The sequence below is a fragment of the Elephantulus edwardii genome, unplaced genomic scaffold (genome assembly GCF_000299155.1).
Source record: "Elephantulus edwardii isolate Elephantulus edwardi_28Jun2011 unplaced genomic scaffold, EleEdw1.0 scaffold00005, whole genome shotgun sequence".
Classification (NCBI taxonomy): Eukaryota; Metazoa; Chordata; class Mammalia; order Macroscelidea; family Macroscelididae; genus Elephantulus; species Elephantulus edwardii.
Genome location: NW_006399755.1, coordinates 23,085,228 through 23,111,560, shown reverse-complemented (window position 1 = coordinate 23,111,560; position 26,333 = coordinate 23,085,228). Strand labels below are relative to the sequence as shown.

At 40.6% G+C, this 26,333-nt stretch overlaps 1 protein-coding gene across 1 annotated transcript in view; it reads left to right on the top strand.

Annotated features, from left to right (window-relative positions):
- The window catches only part of LOC102861781 (cAMP-specific 3',5'-cyclic phosphodiesterase 4B-like), a 639,297-nt gene that overhangs the window by 435,148 nt on the left and 177,816 nt on the right, over nt 1–26,333 (top strand). Inside the window, exon 5 of the mRNA XM_006879759.1 lies at nt 13,368–13,417. Within this exon, the coding sequence (XP_006879821.1) occupies nt 13,368–13,417 (50 nt within the window). The remainder of the gene's footprint in view (nt 1–13,367; nt 13,418–26,333) is intronic.

The following is a 26,333-nucleotide window of genomic DNA, read 5'->3' as shown; positions in this document are numbered from 1 at the left end:
AGCTTGTGGCACACAATATTTAGAACTGGTTAGTGATGACCTAGCCTAGATTTTTAAATCTTTGTCCCTCAACACTGAATGACAAGTTGTCATTGTTGTTGTTGTTGTTAACTGATTTTGAGTGGCCCCAATTCATGAGGACCTTCTCAAAGGAACCAAATCTTGCCAGAGCACTAAATTTGCACCATCCCCAGAACATGGGGAGACACAGGATGTTCATTGCACTTGCTCATTTTCAGAAATATCCCCCTTGACTTTGTGCACCTTAGTAGACAAGCTCCGCTTAAACCTGTCCAACATCATAACAACACACAAGCTCCACTGATTAGTGGGTGGTAGCTGCACACGAGGGGACTAGTATCCAGCAGATATGTCTTTACGTGCTATTGATTTGACTATGACTCATAGCAAACCTCTGAAAGGTAGATCTGAACCTGGCCCTCTCCTGAGGATGCTCACAATCTCTGACATCCTGGAACCCACTGCACCAAACCTGAAAGAAAAAAAAAGTTGAAAGGTGTTTTGTTGTTGTTGTTGTTGACTTATATGTGACACTTTGGAAAGTATAAATACCAGGAATGGCCATTAATTCCATTAAAATCTTTCTGAATAAGCTAGTAATGAATTGAAAGATTCATTCTTAAACTTGAAGACAGCAAACTGTTATATTCCAGGTTCCCTGCATGTTTTATATTATATATAGACAGGATAATGATACTTAATGAATAAACTGATTGTAGGTTTGATCTTTTGTTTTGCCACCAACTAAATCCTTGATCTAGAAAAATGCAATCATGATTGCCAGACACATTGCTGTTCACATCTTAAAAATGGAAATTTGAACTTGATATTATCTACAATAACGTTCTCTTCTAACACTGTACCAAACAGTGAAGCTAATCATCTCTGGGTGGTACAAATAGTTAATGTTCTGAGAAGAACTAAGCATTTGAGTCTACGCAGCCTAGAAAAAAGACCTGGCAAACTAGTTCCAAAAGAGCAGATGTTGAAGAGCACACTTATACTCTGACACACGTTAGCTCTCCATGAGTCTGAATGGACCCACTGGTAACTTTCTCTTTCTTTCTTGAGCACTACTTAATACTATAAAGCTTATTACTCTGCGTGTTATGTTTTGTTTTTAAAATCATTGCAGAGCTCAGAGGGTCATGGCACCAATGATACTGAACTATGGATTAGAGGAGAACTTCAGGGCATTGACTCTACCTCTTCTTTTTGAAGAAGCAGCCCAGACCTCCAGAAATCCAACTACTTGCTAAAAACCATATCATAAATCAGAGAGTCACCGGGGTCAAAACTTAAATCCCCTTCATTTGGGGCCAGTGTTTTCTATAGAACAGGACACTGCCTAGTGTTTGCAAAATTACTAATCAGCCTTCTAGTTTGCTTTTATCATCAGGCAAGACCTGACACATTTTCACAAAGTGGGTTTTTTTTTTTTGTTTGTTTGGTTGGTTTTTTCAGTCATCAGAAAATAGTTTAATTATGTACAGGGTGATCATCAAACTGATTCCATAAAACAAGATGCAAATGTACACCTCTGGGGTCAAAGGGAAGAAACGCACGCTTAGTGAGCGTGGCCTTGACCTAGCGGCCGTCCTGCAACGAGGTGCCGGTCACTAACACGCAAAGAAATCACCAACCGTGAGAACAGAGGAATGTACATCAACACTTTCCTTTGGGACGAAAGAAAGAGAGGAAGCGTCATTAGAAGCCTGAGCTCCGGAAGGCTCTCACCCGCGAGGGCCCAGCTCCGAGGACGGCGGCTGGCACGAGGCCCAGTGGCCACCAGGCCCACAGGCGCTGGTGTGCACGGAGGTGTCCGGCCGCCATGGCCCCGCTGGCCGAGGCTCAGAAGAGGGCTTTGGCACCCTGGTTCTCAAACTCGGACCAAGCGTCGTTGAGCTCCATGAAGATCATCTTGGCGTACTGCTCGTAGGGCTGCCCGGTGGCCTTGTCGGGGTGGATGACCAGCACCGCCCGCCGGTAGTGCTTCTTCACCTGGCTGGGCGTCACCAAATCGGCCATGCCCACAGGCGTCCAGCGGGACTCTCCAGCCCACAGGACCGTGTGCAGTGTGGACAGCAGCGCCCGGTTGTTCCGCTCCTTGCCTTCGATCCAGTCCAGGAGCTTCAGCTTGAGCGGGTCCGGGTTTTTAAAAGGTGGCAGAGAAGCTGCCCTCTAAAAGCTCATTTTTCTTTTCATTGTCCTGTAATTTACAACTGAGCCTTGCTAGGAGGTGACGATGCACATCCTGACAGTCTTTCCCATCCTTGGGCTCTCCACCTCTGAACACTGCCTGCAGAGCAATGTTTCTCATAACCAAATCTGTCTCCTGCTTGAGGCTTTCAGAACTCCAGTTAGTCCACTGACATGAAGTTTTAATTCCGATACTAGCTATCCAAGACAAATCATGATCCAACCAAGTTAAATTGAGCAAGAATCAATTTCATTTATGTTTGATCTGACTCAAAATATCCCATGCCAATCCATTTCATTTTGCCAATGCCTGGTATGTCAATACTTATGCATCCCATTTCATTCTTTAAAATGTCCAATTTTGCTACATTCACACTTTTCACATTCCACATTTGCAATCATTACTGCCTGCTTACAGCTATTCCTGCTCAATTGTGTTTCCCCAACATGAGAGCTCAACCTCAGGGGCCATGTATGTTCATCTACTGTAAGTATTTTGCTTTAATATACTAGAGGAATGTCTATCTGTGTTTCATTGATTATGTAAAAGCGTTTGACTGTGTGGATCACAACAAACTGTGTCTGACTCTGAGAAGAATGGGAATCCCAAAACACTTGATCGTGCTAATGAGAAACCTATACTTAGACTAGGAGGTAGCAGTCAGAACAGAGCAAGGAAACACTTCGTGGTTCAAAATTGGGAAGGGTGTGTGCCAGGGATGTGTCCTGTCTCCATAACTTTTCAACCTATATGCAGAACAGATTATCTGGGAGGCTGGGCTCTATGAGGAGAAATGTGGCATCAGGATTAGTAGAAGAGTCATCAATAATCTGCATTATGTTGATGACATAACCTTGCTGGCTGAAACTGAGAAGGACCTGAAGCGCTTGCTGCAGAGGGTCAAGGACTGCAGCCTTCAATATGGGTTGAGGCTCAATATCAAGAAGACAAAGATTTTCACCACTGAACCAATTGGCAGTCTCAGGATGGATGGTGAAGAGCTTGAGATTGTTCACAGCTTTAGTTTGCTTGGCTCCACAGTCAACACTCTTGTCACCAGCATCCAGGAAATTAAAAGTCACATTGCAGTGGGAAAGCCTGCTGTTAGGGACCTCTCCAAAGTACTGAAGAGCAATGGTGTCATTCCAGAGACTAAGGTGCACCTGATACAGGCCATGGTCTTTGCTATCACTTGTTATGCATCAGAGAGCTGGACAATGACTAGGGAGAAGAGAAGGAGAATTGATTCCTTTGAGCTGTGGTGCTGGAAAAAAGTATTAAATGTTTCATGGACTGCTAAGAAAACGAACAGGTTCATCCTGGAGAGGGTGAAATCAGGCTTCTCCTTGGAGGCAAGGATTCTGAGACTTCATTTGACATACTTTGAGCATGTTGCAAGGAGGAATCAGTCCTTAGAGAAGGATGTCATGCTTGGGAGGGTGGAGGGACAGCACAGGAGGGGGAAGGCCCTCTATGAGGTGGATTGATTCAGTGACTGGGGTAATCCGGGTGGGTGTGTCATAGACAGCGCAATTGGCACAAGACAGAACAAGGTTTAGAGCTGTTGTGCATAGGGTCACTGAGTCACAAGTGACTTAATGGCACATAACAACAACAACAACATACATAGAGTTTTGAAAGATCTGTTATTGTAGACGTGGATGGTCAATCCTTCTTCCTAGTCTGTCTTAATTTGGATGCATAGCTTTAGAACAATATCTGACAGACAGGCATTTTACTGAAAAGGGCAAATGAAGGACACTTCCCCTTACAGAACTAACCAGTAGATTCAGTGTCGGCACCGCACTTCGGTGAGTGTGTGTTGGGCCTGTCCCTTCCCTGCTCCACCAGCATACCCTTGCCCTGTCACCTTGCCTAGCCTGACCACCATCTTCCTCCCCCCAACCAAATCTTGATATGACTCAGGCTTTGAGTCACTTCCACGATGCCTCATGCCTCACATTGCTGCCAGTCTCCCACATTGGTGCCAATCTCTCATGAGTTTAGGAGACTCTAGCTCCAAATTCCTGGTACCAGCTTTGGAGAAGGTTTTCTCTCTGAGACAGCACCCTGATAGATGGAGAAGAGATTGAGATGGTTAACAATTTCAGCTTACTCAGATTTACAATCACCACTCTTGGCACCAGCTGTCAAGAAATAAAAAAAACCCAAATTGCTCTGGGTAAAGCTGCTGTCAATGACCTCTCCGAAATGCTAAAGAGCAACTATGTCAGTCTAGAGATTAAGGTTCACTTGATTCTGTCCATGGTCTTCATAATTACTTGCTTTGCATGACTAGAGTTGACAGAAGAATTGATACCTTCGTGTTGTGGTGCTGGAGAAGAGTATTGAACATACCATGGATTGCCAAGAAAACAAATAGATCTGTCTTAGAGAAGGTGAAACCAAGTCTCTCCCTTGGAGGCTAGGATTTTGAAGCTCCATCTCAGATACTTTGGACACTTGGCCAGAAGGGAACAGACCTTGAAAAACGACATCATGCTTAGAAGGGTGGAGGTACAGCACAAACAAGGTAACTGGGGTAATGAATGGAGTAGGTGTGTTGGAGATAGTGAGACCAGCTCAAGATAGATCTGAGTTCAGAACTATTCACAAGCAACTCAATGACATATAACAACACCACCACCACTCACTCATTGCTGTTGAATTGGAATTGATTCATAGCTTATCACCTGGCAGGTTTTTGGAGGGTCTAAATCACATGAATAGGAGATTCACCATCCTTCTCCCATGGAGCCACTGATGGATTCTAACCAACATAGTGCTATCACATTTGGGTTAGCAACGACTCCCAGTGGCTTGTCCTGGCTTCATTTGGAGTAATATTTATTTATTCATTTATAATTAGCTTTTCTGTTTATCCATTTCTCAATTAACACAGCCAATAAGTAGTAATGTAATACATACTATTCATGGATGCATGCATATATGTATTTTGTAATTACCTGTTGAGCATCTGTATTGTACCAAGTCTGCTGATACTATAGTAATGAAACAAATTCTCTAGGGTTTGCATCCTAAAAATCTTAAGAGGATTTTGTGGTCAACAGACAGACTGTTGTTAGGACAGACTGTCCTAACAATTTTTGTTTAGTTGTTCCTTGCACATTATATATGCCATCCTATTCTGAACTCAGGGAGCTCTAGTTGTCTAGTAGGAAGAAAATGTGCTGCAGTCCCAAAGGCACCCGGGTTAAATCCACCAGCTGTTCCACAGAAGGATGGGCAATCTCCTTCCATGAATTTACTGCCTCAGCAAACTCACTGGAGGGTCTGCTATGAGTCATTTTCGACTCAAAGACACACAATAACAACAATTATTAACTTAGTGTTGGCTTTTACTAAAATAGCCATCTCAATTTGCCACTTTCTAGCTAACTAAATCCCTCTTGCAACTTTTTACTTATCTCCAGCATTACCTTCAGCAGAAGGCTGTCCCTGACGCCACCCCTGCTTGTCCGTCCCTCATGCGGCCTCAGAGGACTCTGAGTACGTTGAGCCTTGTCTCGCTCTGTTTATAAATAACTAAACCACATATCTCTTTAGGATGAGAATTTTACTTGTTTTTCCTTAATTCCCAAGAACTAGCAACCTTTTTTTTCCCATATAGCTTGTGCTCTGGAAATCTTCATTATGTGTGTGAATTTAAATAATTAATTGGTGGATGAGAACTTCAGTTAATTACCAATTTTTCTTTCTGGAATAATCCTTTCCCCGTTCCTGCCTCTATTTCTTTATAGTATATGGGCTCTGGGATCAGACATAATGGCTCCATGACCCATTTCTATCACTTAAAAATTATAGGACCAATAGGCAAGTTAATCAACTTCTATACATCTCAGTTGCCTGACTATATTATAGAGTTGATCTAAGGATTATATGACTAGATATTTGTGAAGTTCTATTTTCAGAAGGAAACAGTCCTTAGAGACAGACCTCATACTGGGAAAGGTAGAGGTTCAACAAAAGAGAAGAACATCTTCAACGAGATGAATTAATGGGGTGACTACCAGAATCAATTTGAATTTGACAAAGATTGTGAAAATGGTGCAGGGTAGGGTAAGGTTCAGAGTTGCTACTTCTAGGGCCCTAGTATGGGTCACTATGAGTCATAGGCAACTTGACCATACTTAAAAACAATAGTGGCACTAACTATAGGTGTTCAAGAAATGTGAGCTATTAAAAGTGACAGTTACTGATCCCTTACTAAATCCAGAATCAATAGAAAACTGATATTTTAATTTTCATTATTTCATGTATAAACACCACAAATTATATTGTTGTTGTTAATTGTCATCGAGTCATAGATGATTCATAGTGACCTTATGAACGAAAGACCTGAACACTTGTATAACTTTCATCATTTCTCCAAGTCCATAGAGTTTCCGGAGGCAAGCTTTTTCAGAAGTGGTTGCCATTCCTGCTTCAAATTATATTAGTGAGAGATATAATTATTTCGACTTTGTGAATAGATAGGAGTTCTGGTGGCCTCATGGCAAGAAGCTGTGCTGCAATCCTGAAAGTGGGTTGTTCTAATCCACCAGCCGCTCATGGAAGAAGGATGGACAGTCTCCTCCTGTGCAGTTAACTGCCTCTGAAAACCCTTTGGGGGATCAGCTATGGGTCAGTTCTAACTTTATGGTAGACAACTGTGAACAGAGAATCAAATTCCAGAGGAAAGGAAATTACTTGTCCAGGTCACTGCATGTGTTAAATCATCTGGGTTGTGGGAATAAGACTGGAAGTAATTAGGGAATAGATGAATGTCAGAGAGCCTGGAGTCAGACACTATCTAGAAGGGTGTTTTCTGAGTCAAAAAGAAAGGTTGAAATAGTAGAGCAGCATGATAGATGTGGCATGGTGAGGGGGATTTAGAAGGACACATTTCAAAGGTTTTCCATAGCATACCGTGACTCAGAACCAGTACTCTATATAGTGCCAGCAAGAAGGGAATAAGGGATGTCTTCTGTGACTGGTTCAGTAACTGAACCAGTTGGGTTAGAGTCTTCTTGCTCTAGTGATAGTATGAAGGGCATTCAGCCTAACCTTGTTGATTAATAAGCTAAATCTACTGATGTTACTTTCCAAATAATCAGATCCTTCTATAGCTGTAAGAGGTTTTTACCCACATGAGCCTTTAGGAAATATATATTCTAAGAAAATGAATACCAACTATAGGGCAAACCCAGAGCCCTTTTACCACACTCAGATTAAGGATCACCTTCAAAATCACTGCCCTTCCAAGTTACCTTGCTCCTGAAATAAACCATGCTCTCCAAATTGAATAGCTCTCCAGCAGTAAAATTTTGTACAATGCTCTTTCGCACACTCATATCCATATTTGTACTGAGTTGATCCTGTTATTTGTTTCAAGTACTTCCTTCAAACGAACACTAACCAACAAAAATTCGAGGAAGGATGCATCCACCCTTCGAGCTTCAACAGAGGAAGCAGGATTGCGTTGGTCCAGGCTTTCCTGAGACCTGAATGAAAGATTCCAGCCACGAATGGAGCAGCTTAGTCAGGGCAGATTGGAAAACTGAGCGACTATGCAATACTTCCCTCTGCAGAGTGTAAATACCAGAACAAGTAAAGAAAATCCAGAGGAGTAAATGAAGATAAGGAGGCCTGCCAGGAGCCAAAGAGGCAGACAGAAAGCACCTCCCCACACAGTCATTCATCTGAAAAACGAAACTATAGGATTCTTGGAACTCAGAAGTTGCCTTCTGAGATCTGTAACTGATTTCAGGATGCTGAATGCAACATTTAAGCAATAATTCTGACGTTACAGCCTTGGAGTGGTTTTCATGAAACATGTACATGGTGTGGATTATGAGAAAATGAACTCCCACTTAGAACTACGCTTCTCATAATTCCAGATTTCCTTTCTCTTTTGTCTCTTTGCTCTGCATAAAAGCAGCTCATTGTCTGCCGGAGCTTTACCACCCAAAGGGTGAGAAGCTCAGATTTCCTGTTCAGGTGGTTTCCTAGTAGCTTCATGAAATGGGCCATTGAGAGAAACTTGATTGGACCTGCACTTGTTGACTTCAAAGTAAAACCTACACTTCCTTTGTCTGAGGAGTTAATTTTGAAAATCTGGTTTCCCTTTAGACTTAATTCAGATAAGCATCCCTAAAGCATTTATTGGCTTCAGACAGACTAATGCAGAAACCAGGTGTGTGAGTGAGTGAGCCCATACTCAGCAGTCAGTCAACCAGAGATTGGAGCTGGAAACAAAGACTTCTCCTCCTCCATTACTAGCCTTGGTCATGCACATCACTGATGTCACATGAGACCATCAGGAAGTCTCCTCAGTGCTCACATTTTTTCCAAAGCATGATTTAATCAGAAATTATGCAAACTTTGGGAAAGAGTTAGTAACCACTTAATTTCTTTGGTGTTTTTTTTTCAATGTGTATAGGAACGATCTCGCATTGCTTTATGTGCTTTGGCAGTGCGTTGAAATTCGTAGAGAATCTTAAAATCCTTAGCATCCAGAGAGGGAAAGAACCCAGCCAAACTTCCCGAGTAATGAGGAAATATATTTACAATTCTCCTCACATAGGACCTGGCACATTGTAAATTCACAGTAAACGTTAGTTACCGCTTATTCTGTCCGTGTGATGAAGAAGCTGAGAGGCTCAGAGAGTTGCCCGGGGCTACACAGTTAGAAGGTGTCAGAACCAGGATTAGGGCTTCAGTCTTATCCACGGTGCAGTCTGTCTCCACTGTGCTAGCTATTCAGGCTGGAAAGCACTCATTCTGCAGACATATTATCCTTCCTATTAATACCACCTTTGAAATGTGGTGTTGGAGAAAAATATACCATGTAAGAAAATGCCATTAAAGGAATATAGTATGGAATGACAAAAGAACAAACCGCTATCTCTGGGAGGAAGTGACTCTAGAGTGCTCTTTAGAGGCAAACATAGGAACACTACATCTCACATCCTTCAGATATGTTGTCAAGAAGGGCTGATCCTTGGGAAAAAGACATCATCCTAGGAAAGACAGAAGGGCCAACAAAGAGAGGAGAACCCTCAAAGAGATAGATTGACACAATGGGCTTGAGCATGATGGTGATTGTGACGAAGTTGCAGGATAGGACAAGGTTCAGATTTGTTGTCACAGGGTTGTTATGAGTCATGGTCAACTTGATGGCATCTACCAATAACATTAATATTGCCATCTCCAGCAATCCTGTTTTAAAACGTCTTATACTTCTTTTATGAGTCATTGAAAACTGGGAGATCAACACCATTTTCTTCTGGCATTCATCAAAATTCCCTATCTGACATTCTCTATAAGCAGTAAAACAGCTTCCAGGAGTCAACCATTCATTTAAAATGTATTGAGCCCCTTCTTTCCACTAGGTCTTGAGTATAAATGCTAAACCAATTTGGCAAGATTTCTCTGCCTTTCCAAAACTATCATATTCATGTGTAACTATATAACTCCCAACAAATAATAGGGAGAATTGGGTGTTGTGAAGGGTTGGTTAATTAACAACCAACAGAGTTCCATTTTCTAAGGATTTCTTACTATATGTCTTCATTTACAAAAGCCTTCTTTGGAAACCGAGAAGGACTATAAAGTAAAACTATCAAGAGTGTATTATTAATACAATGAATAGATATTGAATGTCTTCATCATACAAGATTATCATGCTAGATTCCAGGTTAAGTATATAAGACAGATGACAGACAAGGAAAATGGAATTGCAATATAGTATGACCAATGCTATTATGGTGGTTCAGCCTAGAGAACATATACCTCATAGGAGGAAAGGCTCTTTTGAGGACATGATGTCTGAAGATAGTCCTAGGACAAGTAAAGGAGCTAGCTATTTGAAGAGAAGGTTAGAAGTGTTCCGCTGAGCAAAGCCTATGCAAAGGTATAGCAAAGAGTATGCTGTGTTTAGGGTAGCATGTACTATATAGAACCAATTCTGTATGAAGAAAGGGGAACAATTAAAATATTCATGTTATCAATGGTTCATTTTCTCAGTGATCTACCAATATTCATGGAGTCTCCACTGGGCTGATTTGTGGGTACTGTGAAGCATTTGGAAAATAATCAGACTTAAATCCAGATACTAGTGAGGTCAGAATGAGGACTAATAACATAGATAATACTTGCCCAAACTTTCACATGAATAAATGATCCTATAGTTACAAATAAAGCATCATTCCTGGAGCTTTGAGAAGGGTTCATTTTAAGTTAAGAAGATAACATACTTTGGAGAAGATGACACTTCACCTTTGTAAGATAGTGACATTTGGCTGTGTGGATTTGTGAGAGAAGAACACCCTGAACGAAGAATGGTGTAAGCAAAGGCAAGGATGATGCTGCATATTTTTTAGGAAAAAAGAAGAATCAGATGAGGACGGAACACAATATGAGTTCTAGTACTCATTAATTCAGGTGCTTATCCATTCAAAGAGTATTTGTTGAATGACAAGTAAAAGGAAAAAACTAAACACACACACAAAAGTCCTGGGTGTCAAGGTATAGTAGTGGACAAAGTTTTCCCTCTCCACATAAAGTTTACATTTCAGCTAAGGATTTCTATGTTCAACAGTAACTTAAGACAAAGTAAACAGCAAGCAATTCCCATTGAGTTAATTCTGACTCTTGGCACTCTCATTTGTGTCTGAGTAGAACTGTATTCTGAAGGGCTTTCCATGGCTGTGATCATTTGGAAGTAGATTGCCAGGCCTTTCTGCTACTCTGACCCTAAAGGTGAATTCTAGCTGCCCACACTTTGGGCCACAGCCAAGTATTAAATATTTGCTCCTACAAAACTAAAAGCAATTCTATTGCCATTGAATCAATTCCCTGTGCTACTGACCAGAACTGTTCCACAGGGTGAGTTTTCTTTGCTATAACCTTTATAGAAGTAAATTCCCAAGTTTTTCCTCTATAGTGCTCCTGGATGGGTTCAAACCACCAACCTTTAGGTCCTACAAGCTGCTTGTACTATTCCAAGGCCAAGACTTTTAGTTTCATTACAATTTAAAATTATTATAAAGGCAAAGTCCAAGATGCCTAAGAAGAACACATAGCCAATTAGTGATTTGAAATGAAATCTCAGACGAGGAGAAATTCTGAGAGATAAGACTGGGAAAAGTATGCAGAGGACATAGACTATATGACTTTTTAAAGATAGAGGAGTTTGGAATGTATCTCTTCATTTTTCTGAAAACAGCCCTCAGTGTTAATGCAGGTGTTATCAACACATAGCACAGTGGAAAGAGCAGGCAATGTTGATTCAGACTCTTAGCCTGGAATGCTGTCATTGCCGATCATAAACCATGTGTGTTTCAGCATGCTGCTTAACCCCTTTGTGCTTCAGTCTCCTCCTCAAAATGAGTGAGAACACTCCCAATAAAGTACTTGCAACATTGCCTAGCAGGGAAAAGCAGTTGTTATGTGATATTTTCTTTTCCTTGTCATGCATGAAAAAGACTATGTCACTAAAAGTGCCTTGGAATAGCCCAGCCAGTAAGTTCATGCTAAGTGTCAAACCTGTTTCCAAGGCCCAATAGTTGTGAGATGTGGTTACCTAGAAGCTAGACTATTCCTAAGGGATTAGAAAATGATTTGTTAGTTGTTGTTGTTGCTGTTACAAGCCATTGTGTCAGAACTATCTTATAACGGATGTTCAGCAGGTTTTCAGAGGCAGCAAATAGCACAGGAGCAAATAACCTCAATCTTTCCCCTTTGGAGTGCTGGGGGATTTGAACCACATGTCTTTGGGTTGGCAGTGTAACACCTTACCACTCGGTCACCAGAAAATGACTCGGGAACTTAAAAATTCTAGGAAAAATAGATTTGTGACCATACTAGGATAAAAACCCTTCTTTAGTAAACCTTTGCAGCACTCCCTTGCCATTGGAAGTTGGGTGTTTTCTGAAATTTGTCTGTATATCATATTGGGCAAGAGGTGAAAAGCACAAATTCCCAGGAGTCCCAAATACACTGAAATATACTATCCAGGGATAAAAGCACAGAATAATATGTACTGGCTTCCCACGTGTGTCTGAACTTTAATCCATGTCTGACAGCCAATGGCCTACGGAGTGACTCAGGCTCACTTGTAACTTTGATCCTCAGTGAGGCACAGTCCTCTGCACAAGAGCTTCTGAAAATATGGTCTTCCAACCAGCAGCATACGCATCACCAGGGACTTGTTAGAAATGCAAATTAGCAAACCCTGTCTCAAAGTTGGAACCAAAACCTCTGGGTGTAGGTTTCCACAATGGTTTTTAATCAACTCCTATAAGTCATTCTGATAACACCCATGAGCTCAAGGGCCACCGCTCTGTGCTTTTCCAGGAAGTTCTTCAGCTTTCACCAAAGTCTTTTACCAGGTCACAATCCAGGGAACTGAGATTTCCTGAGAGTTTAACAGAATTCTGCAAATTTGAGAAGGTTAGTGGAAGCAGCAAAATTAGGAGTAGGTGTAGATTGTGAAAATAAAGAAAAGAGAGGAGAAGCCCCAGTACTTATGGAGTACGGGTCTGTTTGCTTGTGTCATTTGGCTGATGCAGCAGCTTTGCTATTATATAGGATAATCCTTCAGTGAAAAAACAACACCGTGCAGTCACTCATTGTTGTGTGACCTTTGGCAAGTGACTTCAACCATCAGGTAATCAGTCACCCCAGATGTAACATTCAGAGCTTAGATTGATTTATCTCTGAGTACTTCTCTGGTTCTATCTGTCTATGGTTGTGATGTTCTATTCTCCAAAGAATTGAGATTCACTTTGACAGTTGGTGTGATTCTTGAGTAAAAATGTCCTCTTCTAAGGACGTTGTGGACCAGCAAAATCTAAAACGTGTTAGTTAGGTTAGTTTGGGACCTCTAGTCAAAGGCTTCCTTCCTGGAGAGTTGGATCATCCTGAGGCAATCAATGCCTAGGGGAATTCCAGACCATCTGGATTTGACAGAATTGCTGTCATCTACAGCTATCACAGGAACCTGCCTTCCGGAGCTGGCATTATGTCACTCATGGCTCAGTTTTAACCTGGAAAGCTCCTCAGTGGTGGACTTGGGAGGGGGGAGGGAAGGTGGTATTAATACATTAATACATACACTCAGGCCTTCTCTTCTGTCTCATAGGAGATCCCCTGCTGCCAGTCAGCCTCCAGCCTCCAGAGTCAACCTACAAGGTAGGCCATGTCATGAGGTCTATCTCAATGCTATATTGTAAATATGTCTTGTCTTCAGAAGCTTCTTGTGGAATGATAGCATTCGCTTGCATTTTCCAGTCCTGAAAGTTATGTCTCTTGGTGACTCTTTTTCAAAAGCATAAAGAAACTTCTTGTGAAACCAAACAGAAAGAAGTATTAAAAAATTTCCCAGTAGGCCTTACCTTCAGAATATGATAGGTAATGTCGCTTCTCAGAAGAGAAGCAAGAGGCAGTCTATATTGACCATAAACCTCAACCTTAGCTTGCTGGCCCCAATTAGCTCCTTGAGGACCAACTTCAAGGAGCTCCACCTTGGCCAGACAACCTCCCAACAGGCTGTGTTAGTGGTTTTCCTCTTAGCATCAACTCGAGATCCCACTTGAATCTACATCCTTTCTAGGTGTGAAACCAAAGGCTTTTACCAGGTCATAGATGATTGCTCTTGGAAGTCACCCAAACTTGTTCCTCAAAGGTGTTTTTTTAAGGAAATTCAGCCTTTCATGGTTCAGTAAGATGCACTGACTTTACATGTAGATTTGAGTGTTTCCAAGAGAAAGGGCTACTTTGAAGAAATGCTGTGTGGATGTGTTAGACATAAATTATTAATATAAAATGCAATGAGTTACTGACACTTTTAAAAGTCTACAATGGTGATGGTCGTTGAATTCATCCTTCAATCTGTCCCCAATGATGAAGACGTAGATTTGAGTAAAACAACAGGAAAACAACTAAGATGAACTCATACTTACATCACCCAATACCTTGCATTGCCTCATACACTTTTCTATTTCCAGAAGTACTACTCTTTTCTTTATACTTGTGACCTTCCTTTTTTGGTGGTTGTGTTCTCTTGCTTGTATCATGTCCATAAAAATAGTGCAAATATTACAAAAAGCCCAATTCTTCAAAACAAGGAACAAAGGCTGTAGATTGCATTGGCCCATGGGTGTCTGAAGTATTTATGGTACATGCTTTTAAGAATATTTTGTGTGTTTTGGAGAAAGATTGAGAATAAGAATAAAAGTGAGGAAAGATCTTAAGTAAAGAAGAATCTCATTCTAGAACCATGTGATAAAAAATAGGGGAGTGGAGAGTAAATAGTCATCTATCTGTAGATTTCAAAAGCCTAGCCTGTTGGGGTATACTATTTTCTTTTGAAGTTGTAGCAAAAGAAACAAAATAAAATGTTTTAGCATGTAAATACATACTTGGAGATCAAAGGAGGTGGTTTTGTAACTCCCATCATTTCGTCATACTGGTCCACCAGAGATCTATGCTTACATTGCTATTAACCAAATTTACTAAGGTATTTTTTATATCAATTTGAATAAACTGTTTTCTTTTCCTTGTAGTCAATACTGACAAACATTAGATGAATACATGAAATTTGTGGTACTATAAATTAACTCATTAGCCAAAGATTCGGTTGCAAAGGCCAGCCTGCGATTATTGGCTCAGTAACTACAGCTTGGCAAATGGAAATTCTTTGTCTGAATCCTTTTTCAAACAATGGAACAAAGAATGACAATACCACTTAGGCAATTTGTTTTCTGCCTGTCTTTGTGGCAAACTACAAAACTCCGGGCTTTTTGTTGGGAAGAAAATGTAGCGATAACCAATTATTATGTAATTATAGGTTTCAAAATCTTCTTAACGTTTAACCATGGTCAGAAAAGGAAGGGGGAGACACACATCCTGTGTTTTGTTCTTATTATCAGCTTGAATAAGTCAGGCAGATTTTTCCTGTTATTTTAATATTTATCAGCATATGACAAAGAGGTGTGTTTGAATAGACACTTTAAAGGAGAATGAAAAATACGTGGCATCCAGTGTACTGAAATGCGGGAGTTGGTGGTCTGCTTAAAATATGGGTGTTCATAATAACATCTGACTTTCATTTATGAGTAGGGAAACTGAACTCATTCCTTTCTATGGAAATCCAAAATAGACAATATGAGAAACCTCCAATAATTTACACAGATTTACCCACAAACTATCCTGTTAGGAAAACTTGTCTGGTATTATTGTTGCTGCTGTTATGTGCTGTCAAGTTGGAACCACCTCACAGCTGACCCTTCAGTGGGTTTTCAGGAGCAATAAACTGCACAAGAGGAGATTGCCCATTGTTTTCCCACAAGAACAGCTGGATTTGAACCATGTGCCTTTGGGTTTGTATTGCAGCTCCTCACCACTAGGCCATCTGGACTATTATATGGAAGGAAGCATTTTTTTGGACTGGGAGAGCTAAGGCTTTTTGTTTTTGTTTTGTTTTGTTTTTAACATCTAAATGAATAAAATGTAATTTATCTTGAAAGTTAATTGCCAGAAACTATGGCTAAATTGGCATCTTAGTCTAACAAATTGATCATTAACTGAAACAATTCATTGGGGAAATCAAAGCAAGTCCCTCACTGTGAGGTACCTTCCCTTGGTTTACTCAGGCTATTCTTTTCTATGCTCATTCACTCACCATAAATTTCCTTCCTCTGAGAAAATGGCCTACGAGTTTTCTAACCAGCCAGCATTGTTGTTAGATGGTGTCAAGTCAATTCCTGCTCCTCGTGACCCCATGTGACAGAGGAGAACTGTCCCACAGGGTTTCCTAGACGGTGCTGTTGACGGGAATAGTTCACTTTGTCTTTCCTCAGACTTGGTTACGCTTTCTTCTGTGCCATGACCACAATTTTATTCTAGGATAGAACGTCATTAGTGGATTATATATCTTCTCCATTAAAGTGTAAGTTCTTTAAGTCAGAAGCTGTATCTTAGTCATCTCTCTGTCGTTCATGGTACTTAGCATGGTTATTTGCACAAGAAGCTTAACTTTATAATGTTGCTGTTAAGTGCCAAATATATGTGACAGTGTGTGTATAATATATATTTTGTGTATGTGTATACATTGATTTTATCCTAAATAAATGCTCATGGATTAACTTTTGGTAATAAGCTAATATTTTTCTATCTATAGCTATGAAGATATTCACGCAGGCTTTTGTTACAATAAACATCAGGTGCACTGAAATTAAGAGTGATTTGAAGCACATTGTTTGTTTCATAGGCTGTTGTGTTCATAAAGTCATTGAGCAGTTAAATGTAAGAAATTGAATTTTTGTGCCCTGAATACAAAAGCCAAAAGAAAACAATAAAGTGAGAAAGAATGTAAAACTCAGACAAGAAAAGAAATCATGTGGAAGCCTGTGCTCCCAGGTGGAGGCGGAGGCTGCTGTGAATCCTCTTGGGAGGGCCGATAATGCCAATGAGCTTAACGAGCTTCATGCTAATAGAGTTTAACAAGCAGCTGAATTTTTATCATATTTTGTCTTTTCACAAGCATTAATTCCAGACTCTCTGCAGAATGCTCTGGGATTGAACAGACCAAAAAACAGGAGAACTCCAAAAGGAGACAGAAACTTGGGTTCTTATCTCATGTAAACATTTGAAATTAAATAATTGAAACAATGATCAAGATTCCAGGATCCTAGCTATTTTTGACAAAAATAGACAAGTGAGAAAAATGTGTGTATGTGTGCATGCATTCATACATGTGCTTATAGGATAATTATCCCATTTTCCCCACATCAGTCCACTCCTTGCTTTTGCATGCATTTCAATCCTAGTTACAGACATGAATGTAAGAATTTACTGAAAAGATAAACTATTGTTTATATCTTTTTCTCCTTACGAAAAGTACTACAGAAGTGTTCAATGATCAGCACCTTAGATTCATACAGATGTGGCTTGATTTGTAAAAATGTGTGCCATACGGACAGCAAAAAAGCGGCAATCAAGTTGATGTGCAAAGGGTGGCCCAACTATACTGTTGTTCTTGTTCTCACATTTCCCGGTAAGCATATCAAGCAGTAGTATCACCGCTACTAGCAGATTCTAGAACAAACCAGAAGTCCACGAGTGGAAATGACAGCAATCCCTGTCACGAAGATGGCTAGAGAGCTCCATGATTGCACAGACCCAACGTTTATCCTAGCCTGGGCATCCACAGTGTTGGTCTGTGGTGGCTTTCAGTGCTTGTCTCTCAGAGAATTTCTTAAGAAAAGGCTCTACACTGAGAAATAAGATGAAGTGGCACAGGTTTTTCCAGTAAAGGGAGAAATAGATTGGCTAAAGTGAGGCACAGAAGTGATTGCTGTTCTTCAGTCCTGTGGATACACATTTCTTCTACTGTGTGTCCAGGACATTTTGAGGGGAGTGGTATGGGATGGTTGTTTATCAATTGATAGTAAAGAAGAGACGTTTGCCTAGACAGCCTGTGCCTCAGTATGGGTTCCTGCCATAGCTTTGCTTGATGACAGCTATACCTCTGGGGGTCATGTGAGTGTGCTAGCTTTTAAAGGAGTGGACAAGGATACAGAAAACTCACTTTAATTCCAAGGAATTCAGAAATCTATGACATTGGTTGATTTCTCATTCTTTATCAGTGTGTCCAAGGACTCGTGTGGTAACAGGACCCTGTGCACACAAGCAAAGTGTGCCGAGAACCACAGTGAGGATCCAAGAACCTTTCAGCCATCTGTCTCAGGGACTGGAAATGAAGCTCTACATACAAAGAACCTTTGCCTGCTTTCTCCAGTATACAAACTGGCAGGGTTACAACATTTATGGGCAAATAGGAATAAAGTACACTTCTTTACAAAAGACTGTGAACATTTATGATTAAAAAAAATTGATGAATTTAAAAAAAATAAAAAATAAAGGGGAGAAAAACACACACACATAGAAATTTTTGAAATTATCCCCTCAATGTTCTGAATGTGGCCTGAGTTTCAAGGATAATCATCTTTAATAAGTCATCTTGAATGTTTAGGCAGCTTGTATCTAAAATGATTTGGCAAACGTGTTAAAAAAAAAATCCTGGGAAATCTGAGAATAATGCCCTAAATGGTTGCTTTGTAAAAATTGCCTTTTGTCTAAAATAGCTCTCCTGTAAAAGTTCATTCCGGAGCATCCACATGGAGCTATTTATATTGATTTGCAGTGATTTCATATGTGTCTAAAATTAAGTATGGGTAGTCGCAAAAACACTAATAAATCAGCTGCAGTACAAATAGTTAAGACGTTATCTTTGAGGAAATATTACAAAAAAAGAGAAATCTCTTCTCATTAATGGCTATTTCTCCAGTTCAAAATTAATTTATAAATGCAGCATAAATGTTTCCTCCTATTAAATGGAGCCGATGAGACCCACAGCATCTCATCTCTCACTTGCTTCGTGAGGAGTGGAGTTCGTTCCGCAAAGACTCCACTTCGTGTTTTTGAACTACCGAAAAACACCAGTCACCCACCCCCACCTCTGAAAGTTGGAATCATGCATGTTAGTAAGTATTTCAGTTATGCTATTGACGTCAATGGAGTCATTAAATAGATTGCTGGCCCTCCCAGAGGCAAATCACTGCCAGGGACCTAGATACAGACACGTTTTTTCACAAAGACAACCATCAGGTTTTGCTATAGCAGTAAGCCAGAGAAAGGCAAAAGTTTATACTGTAGCAGACCTATAATCTCCAAACAGTTTCTTTCTTTCTTTTGCATTTTAGTTCCGGCCTTTCTTTCTCTTCGGTCACAGTAGGCTAAGGTCTATGCCCAGATATTGTTACCTAAATGTTTTGTGTGCATAAGCATCTCCTGTAATTGAGACCTCAAGGGAGGCACCCCGATTTTGAAAAATGAGTCTCACCTTCTACTCAACACCGCCTATCTTGCTGTTTATTTGGTGGCGTTAATTGTCTACGCAAATCGCTATTGTCTGCTGGTTAGGGCTGTGTTTGATATATAGTGCCCTGAATAAACACTTTCAGCAGTTTCTCACAGAGAGAGAGACAGAGACAGAGACAGGACAGAGAGAGAGAGTGTGTGTCTCAGTTCTATGCTGGAGCTGCGTGCAGCTCGGGAGGAGGCTGGGAAGAAAGCTTCCTTCTTTGAGCTGCTGCATCTGCAGAGCTCCCGCAGGAGCCTGTCCACGTGCCTGTGTCCTCCCAAACCCCAGTTGCTGTCTTCTTCAAGCCTGGTCATGCAGCTCCCACACTTGTCAGGGAGAGCCCTTGAGGAAACATCTGCCTCTTTTTGGGTATTCATGACAGCTCTACTTACCTGGGCAGAACCTGACTGGCATCGGAGCCAAAGATTTCACACCTGGCCTCTTCTGCCTCCCAGGCTCAAAGTTAGGAAGCCATCTTATGTAGAAAGTTTGCTGGAAATCTGATCATCAAAATTCACTGTTTTGACTTTGGTGTCCACTAAAAATAAAATTAAAACAAAGCAAAACACCAAATCCCAAATGCACATAATAGCAAACTCATTGTCCTAGAGGCAAGACTGACCCATCCATTAGGCTTTCAGAGGATGCAAATTATGAGAGGAAATTGTCCATCTTTTTCCCCTCAGAGAAGCTCATGAATTTGAACCACATACCTTTGGAATGGCCGGACAGCTCCTTAACTGCTAGGCCACCAGAGCTCTAGTCTCCCTTTAAACCTCCATCCTTTGCTCCCTGGACACTCTCACTTGCTTGTCAATAAATATACATGCAAAACATCCAACTCTCTTAGTTTCTTGTCTCCGTTTACAAGTTCTGATCCAACTGCCCGGCATGAATGCTGCTTTTCTGGTGTTCCAAGCTTTGAGCTGGTATTCATTCACCAGACACTCTTACTTCTTTGCTCTTCACTCACCATTACCAATCCACCTTAGTCTTTCCACTAATCTTTTACCTGCTTTTTCTTCCCCATTGTGACTCTCTTAGTTTACTGCCTCATCATCCTACTTCTAAACCTTTATGGTACCCACCAACTGTCCTCAGGCTGTCTGTTACTCCAATTCACACTCCATTCTGGCACTGGAATTACACTTCTAAGTAACAGGATGTGTTGTGTTCTTTCCTTAAGTGGCAACCCATTGCCTCCAAAGTAAGGAGTTTTGGTGTCATAGTATGTTAACATGTTAACGTGCTAACAGAAAAGTTGGCAATTTGAATCCACCAGCCAGTCTCCTGGAGAAAGATGAGTCCTCTTCTCTTTTAATGATTTATTATAGCCCTGGCAAGTTGATGAAGGATCTCCATGTATCAGAATTGACTTAATGGCAACAGGGGTTTTTGAGTTTGGGTTTGGCTTCAAGATAGGATCCAAATGTCTTACCAGATGTTCTGAGTCCTTCAGAATCTAAATGTTAATTACTTTTCTTTCCTCACTTCCTGCTTAATCTACCTGAATGACTGAGGTGCCCTGAGTACTGTTTTTCAGATGTGCTGCTCTTCTTGATCCCTGTACATCCTGGTCCCTGTGCACATGCTGGTCCCTCTTTATGTACTATTCCCTCTCCACATGCTGTTCCCTCTCCACATGCTGTTCCCTCTCTATGTACTATTCCCTCTCTGCATGCTGTTCCCTCTCTACTTGCTGTTCCCTCTACACATGCTGTCCTTTGTGTCCATGTTTTCCTCTCTGTCTGCACTGCCTTTTCCCTGAAATTATTATTCAAATATTCCACTCAGGGATTTTCTTTCATTGACACCCTGAACAAGTTCTTTGTTCCCTCTGTGTATTGAATTATAGTTGAAAGGATACCATCTCAATCCAGGGTTTTGCATTTAGTATGTGCTTAGTAATTTCTAGTCCACTGATCCACTCTCATCTGGAAAATGCCTTTATTCATCCTTCAATACTTAGAATACATGCCATGGTGGGATATTGTTGCTAGGTACCATCAAGCCAGCTCCGAGGCACAGGAACTGTATGTGCAACCCTGTTAATTCCACCCTTGTCCTCACAATCTCTATGGTGCTTAAGCCACTGTGACAATCACAGCCACTGTGACAATCCAGCTTATTGAGGGTCTTCTTTTTCTCCGACCCTCTGGTTTATTAAGCACGATGCCTATCTCTAGGGAGTGATTAATGAATCCTGGCCATTCCACATGTTATTGTGTTGTAATTGTTTGCTTATGTGTTTTTCTTCCCTTCTGAACTAATTGGTCCTTTTAAAAGTATTTCCAATGATAGCATATATCTGGAACACAGTAGATGCTTAGTAAATATTTATGTAATTTGTTACAAAAATTAAGGACCTACAAATGAGTGAAGCCTCGAGCCTAGGTCAGAAAGAATTGGAAAGAAACTGAGAGTCAGCTTTGGTTTAGTTCAGGCACATCTTTCTGTAGGAACAGGCACGATGCTGCAATTTCTGCTATATCTTGATTGCATGTGAATTGCACTTAAAATGAATTCAGTGCCCATCACATTGGGAAGAATTGGTAGTGCTAAAAATAAAGGGACAGATAAATAAATAAAGACCACAGCTTCTCTAGCCATTCCTTTGTTGATACTATGCTGCATTGAAAAACAAGGAACTCATGAAATAGTGTAAAAAAATGGGTGGCCCTGGAGCTACATTGTGCTGAGTAAAATATCTCAGTCACAAAAGGACAAATACTGCATAGTGCCTCTGTTGTAAAGTGGGACTGACATAGGGGTTGGGGAAAAACTAAAATGGGATAAATAATGTATTGTGCATTGAAACTGATGAAAGAGAGAACTGTTTAGGAGGAAAATATGATTAAGTATTATTGTCATGACGAGAGGCAGAATGAAAGCTGCATAGTAGAGTGGACTTGGGGATGGGGAGGATTGTATAACAATGAATTTTTTTAAATTATTTTTTTACTTTTGAAAGAGAAAAGCGAACTGGGAGGAGCGGTGGGCAGGGAGGAAAGTGTACAACTATGAATGAATGGAAATCCAAAGCCTCTGTAAACTTTCATTAAAATAAATTTTTAAAAAATTAAGGGAATGAATAAAACCAATAAAGATGACTCGTTTGCCCTGGTCTTCTTAGGGCTGAACATAGTGTACTCAAGCATGTGTAGATACTCAAATATCATGCTGAATTGAATTGAATCAGGTTTGGAACCCCAGCTCAATCCCTCAGAAAGATTATTTCGCTAAGCCTTGGTGTTCTTATCTGTGAATTGGGGACTGTATTATTCTAGCTTTTAAGATTGCTATGAGGATTAAAAGAAAAAAAGTCATATGTTGTGTGTAAACAAAAGATGCTTTGGTTTTTGGTGGGTAAAAAAAAAAAACACCAAAAAACTATAGATTTAAAAAACCCAACAAACCAAAAACAACCAACCACTACAGATGCAGATTGGACTACCATTTCTAAGTCCCAGCTCCAGCCGTATGGGTCTTGGGGTGCATCACTTAGCCTCTCTGTGTATTAAAAATGCCTTATCTCTAAAAGTGGAATAGAAGTTGGACATAGCTTGTGTAGTTACTGTGAGGATTAGTGTGTTAAGCACTTACAAGAGTGCCTGGCATTTAGAAAGTACTAGTATGAGTATGCAGTATTCATACCACGTAAATTGCATCAGATAGCACACAGCCCATGGCAGGTGGTCAATATGTGGTGGGTAAGAATCAAGACCTGAGACCCGCTGGTTGGTATCAATAGGGAACCAAAACAGAAAGTCCTGTTGAGATCTTTCTAAAGGTTTTGGTCTACTTCCCTGCACAGTAGCACCATTCAGAAGGATTTTTTCCTCTTTTAAGCTTAAGATGATGTCCTTCTAAAACCATAAATTCTGATTGCATGGAACTAGACTTAGAACTAAAGATGAGATTCCCCTGCAGAGCTAAGGAGGTTGGAGGGAGAGCAGTCTAACGCAACTGTAGGCTCTGCAGACAGGGTCTACAGTTTCTTTTTAAAACAAAGTACAAAGCATGTCAAATCACTTAGGATTATGATAAGCCCCATCTTAGCTAAGCAAGAGGGAGCCCTGGTGCTCTGGTGGTGTAGTCTTGTAGCGAGTTGTGTGGCTAACACAGTCTTCTTCGTGCAGTTGGAATCCATCAGTGACTCCTTGGGGAAAAGATGGCCAGTATCTTCCCATTGCAATTTAGAGCTTCAGAAAACCAGTGGAGGGCTGTGCTATGTGTCACAACCAACTCAGCCGCAGTAAAAGAGAATTAACTGCAAATTTTCCCTTACATAGCCCTGAAAAGACTTTATAAGATAGATAATTACAGCTGAAGAACTCATTACAGCTGCATTTAAACCCATTGCTCGGGGCTTGGCACACACCTGCATAGGCACAGGTTTTTCAACTCAGATGACCTAGCAGTGAGTAGCAACAACAGCAGCCGTAGATCTTCCCTTTGGAGAAAAGACAAAACTACTAGCAGAGTCCAGTGTTTGGGAGAGCTTTGGTTTCCTTCGGAAAAAACCTCAGTGTATGCTCTCTGTTGTTTCTGGGAAGGGGAAAGCACCTTTCCACCCACCTCACTTTGCTCTCCTTTCTTTATCTGGGGTGGAGAGGAATTTAGAAAAGGTCAAGGTTGGCCAAGAGAAGAATGAATATGGAAGTTTAGGGAGGGGGAAGGAAGAGGACATCTAAGTTCCTTTTCTCTCCTCAGCATCCCCAAGGTCACATGAAGTTGGGGGCAGGGTAAACTCTATTGGCTTGTTTGCTTGCTTCTGATTAACCCCTGCCCAGCATATGAGACTTGCCTCCAGAGCTGTTCTCGGAAGCTAGGAACATTTCAGGGAAAGTTCTTTCACTCAAGAGAATTAAAACAAAGCAGGGCCTGTCCCCTTGAAATAGAGAGCAGGCGAAAAGAACTCACTGGATCCTTTTCTTGGTTTGTTATCTTGACTTCCTACCGGCCAGAGCTGCTGACAAGGACCAGAAGTGACCCTTTAGTATTTGTGTACTTTTCTCGTCCTCACTGCTCCCCATTTGTTCATGGAGTGAGCTGAGGCTACGTGATTATTCAGTTCATTTGCACCGTGGAGACAGCCAGGTCAGGTACTATGGACTTTCCCTCCACTCTCATATTTGTACTTTGAACTTCAATTTACAAGTTTAGTCTGTCTGATACTGCTGGCCAAGTAAACTACATAATTTCCAAAGCCTCAAATCCCTGCATCTCGTTATATGAAAGAAAAGAACTGGAAGTTATTGAATGTCAGACAACCTTTATATCCATTATCTCAGCTAATTCTCCCATTTGGTCTATTTTTCCTATGTAAAAGAAGCAGATAAAATGTGGGGGTGGCTGAGTCTGACTTCTGTCTGCTTCATAAAGGGGAATTGCCCCATCAGTAATATCCAGACTACCAAACAAATAGCTACATGGTCAGACATGCCAGCCCATATTCCTGCTCCTACTGAATCATTGTGTCAAATGTTCATTGCAAATTGACTCACTAACTGATCACAGTGTTTGGGGAGTGGGGAACACAAAGGATATCACATAATGAAAGTCCAGGTTTAGTAAAAACACCTCCAAGCTGGTCTAACAACAATTCACAATTCCTTAATTCCACAAATCCTCAGAAGCTATCTGATAAGACAGCATCTCAGTGAACAAGTGGGAGTCTAGGTTCAGTTAAGCAGCACAAATAAACCTCTAGTTTCCTCAGCTGTCCAGAAGCTGAACAAGTCAGCTCTTCATTCAGTTGTCCAGCAACAAAATCTTTAACTGTGGCTCCATCTCCAGGATTCCTCTGATTACATCTTTCATAGTTCTTTCACAGTTGGTCACAGTCTCTTCACAGTCTCTCCACATTGTGGAAAGTAATATCTCTTATATTGGTCCCATAGCTGTTGGCAATTTGCAAGACTGTGTGTCCTCAGTTGAGATAGTTGAAGACCATGCCCCAGAAGGGACTAAAACAATGGATAGAAAAACTATTTTTCAAAGTTCTAACACTACACCCTATGTCATAAATTTGGAGATTCATAAGGTCTAGGGGGCTTACTCAAGACCATACCACCAATAATTAGCAAAATGAAAAGTAAAACCTGGATCTGTATTTCTTAGAAACCTGTATTGTTTTTTCCTTAAAATTGTTGTCCTTCTTTCTACGTTAGTCACAAACTCACATATTATCATTAAATTAAAGGAGAATGTTGAAAGTTTTGCAACACGAGACCAAACAATAACAATTGAATTCTATATTCTTAAGAACTCCAAGATAATAAAAAATTTTCTTTAATTTTTTTTCATCTATTCATTCTACTGTAACCAATAAGCACATGTATAAGCCTTGAGAGAAACATGTCTTATGCATGTCTGTTATTCATACAATCAGGTAATCAATAAACATTTAGTACATGCCTATGGTAAAAAATGCACTGTGCTAAACTCTGAGAATACGATATAATGAAGAGAAGCAGCTTATACTCTCATCTTGTGGGGCCTCAGAAGCATTAGATGACTACACATATAATTACATATTACACCATTGTAGTGAAGAAAAAGTATACAATACTTTGAAACTACTTTTTAGCTTTAAATACAGGAATAATGCTAGGTTTATCATTAAGATGCTGTGATGTCTCAGTGAACATTTAGAAGACTGTCTGACACCTAGAATTACTTAACATTTGGCCTACTTAATTTTAACATTGTTAATTAATGAGACATACATAGACTAGTATTGTCAGGAGAAGTCAGTCCTTGGAAAAAGACATCCTATTGGGAAAGTAGAGGGTCAGCAAAAGAGAAGAAGACTTGCAGTGAGATGAATTGACACATGACTGCAACGGTGTGTTCAAGCATGCTGGAGATCACAAAGATGGCCTAGGATAGGACACGTTTCCTATATGTTGTTCATAGACTTGCTATGAGGCCTAGTTAACTTGAGGTTACCTAACAACAACATGTAAAGTGGGTAACACAAATGATGTGGCACTTACGACCAGAATATGAGGTAGATTGAGGGGGGGATCTCTCTGGGAGAGTAAGTAGCACATTCAGAGGTGCTGTGGCTGGAGATATATGTCACTGAAGAGGTCTAGACTTGAGGGATGAGTATTTGCAGGCTAGAGTAGAATGTGTACATTTATCCTGAATGTAATTTGAAACTCATTAGAGATC